Source organism: Nicotiana sylvestris, chromosome 3, assembly GCF_000393655.2.
Source record: "Nicotiana sylvestris chromosome 3, ASM39365v2, whole genome shotgun sequence".
Classification (NCBI taxonomy): Eukaryota; Viridiplantae; Streptophyta; class Magnoliopsida; order Solanales; family Solanaceae; genus Nicotiana; species Nicotiana sylvestris.
In genome coordinates this window covers 137,672,736-137,679,155 of record NC_091059.1, presented here as the reverse complement: position 1 = coordinate 137,679,155, position 6,420 = coordinate 137,672,736, and the positions used below count along the sequence as shown (strand labels likewise).

The 6,420-nt window shown below is 33.7% G+C and overlaps 1 protein-coding gene across 1 annotated transcript; it reads right to left on the bottom strand.

Annotated features, from left to right (window-relative positions):
* Nucleotides 1-488: 488 nt before the first annotated feature.
* LOC104244826 (uncharacterized) lies at nt 489-3,108 on the bottom strand. The gene is made up of 5 exons (XM_009800329.2): nt 2,976-3,108; nt 1,681-1,771; nt 1,191-1,601; nt 1,054-1,112; nt 489-950 (listed from the first exon to the last, which is right to left on the bottom strand). The coding sequence occupies exons 2-5, from the start codon at nt 1,736-1,738 to the stop codon at nt 735-737; spliced, it is 744 nt and encodes a 247-aa protein (XP_009798631.1). The 5' UTR covers nt 1,739-1,771; nt 2,976-3,108; the 3' UTR covers nt 489-734.
* Nucleotides 3,109-6,420: the final 3,312 nt, after the last annotated feature.

Below are 6,420 nucleotides of genomic sequence, written 5' to 3'. Positions count from 1 at the left end.
GCCACATGAATTTTTTGGTCCATGTGGCATTTTTTACAATAAAATATATGTTTTTATCTTAGAAAATTTCAGACCCAAAGGAAAAATGAAAATGCATGTTTATATTCATGACAATCTGGACAATGAGCATTGCTTCTTCTGCTAGCCATGAAGAAGACTTCCTATCTGTATTTCTGAACAACTGAAATAAGAAAAACCTGAACAGAACATATCCATCAATGTCACAAATGGTCTTAGACCACTGTGTTGACTCTGATGAGCAGTTCATGTTAACCATTTGAACTCTGATAGAATGTCTCGTAATAACTGTCGTGGGATTTCAAGTTCACCATTACACCATTTTAGGTTTTCATCTTTTGGTTCACTTCAAAGCAACTTACTTCTAAAAGGTTGAAACTGAGAACATTCCCATGTTTCATCATCTGCCCAGTCTCCTATACAACCTTATAAAACATGAACTATACAACAAATGCAAGAAAAACATTTAATAGAATGACTCCAGCAATTCATTATCTTAAAGCATCTGAAATAGAAAATTAAGTTTTACAATAGGAGGGATAGAATCCAAAATGCATCAGTTAATATGCCGAAAATGTAAATCATGCGAGACGAAGGAGCTAGTCTGCCTTCTTGCCACCAAAACCAGAAAGAATTTAAACAAGTTCAACAGTCATTTAGCCAACTGACTGATGCCATTAAGTAATAGGGTGCCTGTGATCATAAAGAAGAAGACATCAATGCTTTGGTAGGACGGGTGATTCAATCAGTGTGAAACATGGAGTGCTTCCATCCTTCCACCAGCTCATAGATGATAGCTTTGGTGATGTAGGAGATCTAATAGATGGCGAAGCGTCTCCACAAGTTTCCATTTTTCCAAATCGAGGAACCTTATCATACATCAGCAGTTCTGGCATTTCTTCCACTTCGAAGTACTTCACGGGGCTCTCTAGCTGGTATATCAAAGTCATCAGGTGTTAGAAACAACTTTTATTTTACAGAATCACAAGACTAAGCGAGTTATAAATAGATAAAAAGGAACAAAATGCTACTGACCATTGACTTCATTGAGAGTTTAGATGCACGTGGAGATGCTGCTAGCTGCACAGGGACATCTGTCAATAGGAAAATCAGATTATCAGCTGCTTCATAAAACAATAAAACATGGTTGCTCAGGTTTCTTTTTTTATTACCATTGTCTAGTCCAACTTCCTTTAGAAAATAATCAATGTCCATCGCTTTTCTCTGTGATTTGATGCACTTCTGATGATCATGCAGAAATCGCTCTTCCGCTATAGAAGTAGGAACATTTGCTGCTGCAGCAGTACTCAGTTTCTTATTCTTGGCAGCCTGCTTTGCTGATAGCTTGCTTGAGTTTGTAAGATCACTGAGTGCCTTCCTGCCACCCTTGTCAGTAACTTTGTTTCGAGTGGCATCGAGATCTTTTGCGATGGAAATTACATTCGAGGAGTAATTTTTCTTTGCTTGCAGAGCAGAAGGCTTTGCTGAGTTTGAGATGTCATTAAGTGCCTTTCTTCCACCAAGACCTCCTCCTCCTTTCTTTGATGCCTTGGAAGTATCAGTCTTTCCCAACAAAGAAGCCCCTATGAAAGACAAAAATTAGTGAACGTCGAGTTGTAAATCAAAGCATTATACTCCATGCTTATCTAATGAGGTTTCTACCATCAAAATGTATATTGATATTCTGATCCTGAATCAGGTGAGCAGCTGATGTAGCCATGTATTCGCGTCCCAGCAGAATTAGAATAAAATCCTGCACCATGTAATTGACGTTATAACATGAAATCGAAGCGAAAAAAATGAAATGATTACATACATAAAGTACAAGCAAAACAACAAAGAAATGAGATTTATAAACAACATAGTAGTAGTTTCATTAATGTTTTAAATTCCGGGGATTTTCTCAGTGTGCTGTGATGTTACATTTTTTGCTCAGTGAGTATAGCTTTATATTCTTCAACCATTCAGTTAGACATTTATAATCGTAGCAAGAATCAGAATGCCAAAGATCAAGTACATTGGTCATGGCTTCTCAAAATAAAGCAGTTCATTCGGGGCCTATGGGGAAGAAAAGATGTTTTAATCTACATCTGAAATGCATCTTCAAGAGGGCATCTAAAAATAGATAGTTAATACACCCTAAAGAACAAGCTTGGCAACAAAAAAAATGAGTGCTACACACAAGAATCAAGCTTAATAATGTGGAACTCTAGCGATTTTGTCAGTGTACTATGATAATACTGAAACTATTTTATAGAATGACTAAATGTGTATAGCTTTATGTTCACTGCAACCATGTAAGATGACCATTTATAGCAGTAGCAAGATTGCAGGAAACAGAATTAGCGAATACAAATCAGGGGCACACAGGTATGAAAAGATGCGCCAAAATTAACGCATAAGTTAAACAAACTGATTATGCTTATTATCTTACCATAAGTACCTAGAATTTCTATCAAGATCAAATCGTTAATCTCCTTTAACAAAAGGCAGAAGAACACAGTGAAACTCTTTTCACCTTTAAAAATGAAAAAAATATTCGAAAACTTGAGAAATTCCTCGAGGGCTCTGGGTTGGGCCATCCCTTTTCGTTTTTTCAAGAATTATTATTTAATCCAACAACGGAAAACCCTAGAATCATACATCTTTAATTCAGTATGAAGAACCGAAAACCCTAAGGCTTTAACCAAACGGAAAAGTGGATCAACAAATTTAGAACTTTAGTAGACGGCAAAAATTGAGTTCGAAATCTGTCTTCAACTTGAACCCAGGATAATAAAAATAACAAAAAACTAGAAAATTTCAACCCCAATTAGGAAATGTAAAAGCGTTGAGATATTAACATAGAAGCATAGCAGTTAGAAGAGATAAATTGAAATTGTCATTCTTGAAGAAAACATGTAATGTTCTCAGCGATCAAAAGCAAGATGGTAGATTGAAGAACACAGAAAACTCACAGAATAGAGAAATTTTCAGTCCTTCTTCAGAGAATTTATCCACAAGATTATCAAGTTTTCTTCTTCGTAACTGCGTAAACTATCTGTTGATGATTTCTCAAATATTCTTTTGCGTTTTTTTGGGCAGAGTTTTGAAGTTGCAGAACAGGAAAAACATACATATAGAGACGTTGAAGGACCCCCAAAGGCCCAACGGTCATATTTCTCCCTTTATTTCTAAAGTGCCCCGGTTTTAGAAGCTAATTACAAAAATGGTAATTAGGGGATATTCCTCTCATCTTTTAAACTTTGGCTAAGTACCAACTAATTGATTTGCAAAAGAATCATTACCGGTCATTTCGTCAGGGAACAAGTTATCCCAAATTATAATAACGAGTATTAAATAGTAATGAATTATTTAGTGATATATTTAGTTCGTTGGATTAAAGATAGGATATATAAGGTATAACATAAAATATGTATTTGATGAACACTAGATAAATTAGGATAAACTTTTATTTTTTATTTTATCCTTGAATATTTTAAGAACTTTGGAGGAATAGCTTTAGAGACTAATCCCCATATTTTTATTCCAGCCTCAAAGTGGGACAGAATAATATCTCAATTATGACATAAATTAATCCTGAAATTACTAATCTCGATTTCAAAAATTTAACCAAGTGTGGAATAAAATAATTTGCAGCTAATCCAAAAAGTATTATCCCTTATCCCACCACCCAAAAACCCCTATAGTTTTCTTTCTTCTTTTTACCTCTTCCCTTCTTAAGAAAAGTAATTAAGAAACCTTCCTGGGATATTTGGTCTTCAATATTTTGCTAGACTAGAATAAGATGCAAGAGTCGCACATTATTTAGATTAAATATTTTTTTGAGATTCACTATATGTTCTAAATGCACACAGATAGTAAATGACAAAAAAGAAGAAGATGATGATAAGTGACAACTACTTGGATGATTTCAGTTTGATCTCTTCCTAGCCTTTTTCAATGGTATTTGGGACTATTTCCTCTTTCAAGGCTCGTTATCCTCAAAGACTTAGAGATCGTGTTAATGTTGTGAGCATCATATATTCCACGTTCTTCTTTACTTTCTTTGTTTATTTAATTTTTTCGCTATAGTATAATTTTTGAAATGGAGAAAAATATCGTCAAACAATACAAATGCACAACATATCTTAATTTATAGGTGGCCAATATCACGTTTGTATGGAATACCAATAAATGAGTTTGTTGGAGTTTTGGATTATTGAGCAGAAGATAGTTTCTAAGACAAATTATTTGCTTAGACAAATTAATGTTAGATATTCCGTATTTGAATTAATCATTGGGATAGATAATTCAAGAGACCAAAGCAATTGGACATCGGAAAAGAATTCTGAAGATTTTAAGTAATTGCTACATAAATAGCCGACCGAATTTAATAATTATTTTTTTTAATCGATATACATAAATTATATATTATTTATAAAATTATATGTATATTATATATTTGTCGGTTATTTTACTTTAAAAAATTAGGTGAATGGCTATTTGGATTAATTCTTCATTATATTTCTATAGGTGAGAAAGAAGGGAAACTAGTCATGTTACGAGGCCCGTAGTCTCATGGGTTGCAACTTAAGTGGCTTGTTTTGAACTACTTGTTTGAACAGTGAAATTATTTCTTACCACAACTTTAAGTAGTTTTTCGAATATATACAACTCTTTAAAAAAAAAGATATCTAAGTGCATCCCAAAAACAATCTCCTATTTCAAATCCCCTTATTATGGTTTATGACGAACAACAACAATAAATTCAGTGTAAATTCTGATTTATGCATGACGGATGAAGAATTTAATTCTTTTTTTCTTTTTTTGGAGTTGGATTGTGACGTTTTTGTGGGACTATATAAGGGGCATTTGCATATATACCCGCATTACAAAAAATTGTAAAGTGTATCCGCTCGTATCTGAAGAAGGCAAGTCTTGCGCCGTCGTCGCTCGCTCGTTCGCCTCGGCTTCGGCTTCGGCTTCGGATTAGGTCAAATGATCGATTGATTGATTAATTTTTGGACTAAATTTATTTGTTAATAGTAAAATATTAACAGAAATGTTATTATATATTTATTTTAATAACAAAATATTAATATTAAAATAAATATTAATATTAAATCCAATCCGTTTTTCAGTTGTGTAACTGAAAATTAAACTACCCTCTTCAATATTTCCTCTTTATTGTTGAGTAAATGGCCATTTTTGTTATGCCATTTATGTTGTGGCCGTTTTGCATAAACAACCATTCTGAAGAGTTGCACCTCTTCAGATTTCAGCCCAACTTTGGCTATAAATACAAGACTATTCTGCTCAGAATTTCAATACGAATTTTCTGAGTTTTTCCTCCTTCTGTATGCTTTTAACATCAAACAAAGCGACAGTAAGTGTGATTTGCTACCGAACTTTGTGTTCGCTAAAACACTGGGGTTTGAAGTACCACTACACCAGTGTGTAATTCACTCTATCCTGAGAGGAAATAATCCACAACCTTGGGTACTAGGAGGGGATTAAATTCCTTAAGGAAACACTGTGAATTCAGTGGGCTCGGATTAAAATTATGTTTCTATTTTCCATTTCTGTTTATGTTAATTTATATTTTCCAGAATTATTTTACAAATACAGTTTACTAACAACTATGATATCTCTGGACATGTTTGCAAGTGTTGTGGGAGATCCATATAAATCGAGAGACTATTATCTAGTTATATACAAATATGTTTTTAAATAAATATGTGTCACAACTCAAAAATCAACTAGTCGTGATGGCACCTAACACAACCCGCTAAGTAAGCCAATTATCCATAAACACAATTCAAATGAGATTAACAGGAATAAATGATGAAATAATTGAATTCTTATACAATAACCCAAGGAGTGGTAGTACAAGTTATGAGTTTCTAAGATTTAGAGTTACAAAATTGATAGGAAAATGATACAACATCTGTTTGAAATGTACATAAACAGAATCTCAAATCTAGAACTACCAAGAACAAGTTGTAGCGTTAACTGGAACTTAGGTACATCTCCAATGTCAGCTCCCGCCATTCACAATAGCACCAGCTCAAAATATCTGCATGCAAGGTGTAGAAGTGTAGTATGAGTACAACCGACCCTATGTACTCAATAAGTAACAAACCTTAACCTCAGGTTGAAAGTAGTAACGAGTTCGGAAAACGGTCAGAGTCCAACACCAATAGCCGATAACAACTCATAATAATATAATGAAGGTAGTAAAAGAAATAACTCAAATGATATTATGCTCAGCTTGTTTGCAGTTACGGAAAAGTAAACATGCTTTCCAGGTATAACAGTAAAGTCCAAATATTTCACCGGAATCACCAAAATATGAGTATATCAGAAAACTGTAATGAATGATGAAAAGAGACTAAGATATGATATGCAAATGATGAATCA

What these genes read in the sequence shown, in the direction of transcription:
- LOC104244826 (XM_009800329.2), bottom strand. Translation starts at nt 1,738, where the DNA reads ATGGCTACATCAGCTGCTCACCTGATTCAGGATCAGAATATCAATATA. An exon ending in TATCAATATACATTTTGATG is followed by an intron (nt 1,602 to 1,680) that starts GTAGAAACCTCA and finishes TGTCTTTCATAG; the next exon opens with GGGCTTCTTTGTTGGGAAAG. An exon ending in GGAAGTTGGACTAGACAATG is followed by an intron (nt 1,113 to 1,190) that starts GTAATAAAAAAA and finishes TCCTATTGACAG; the next exon opens with ATGTCCCTGTGCAGCTAGCA.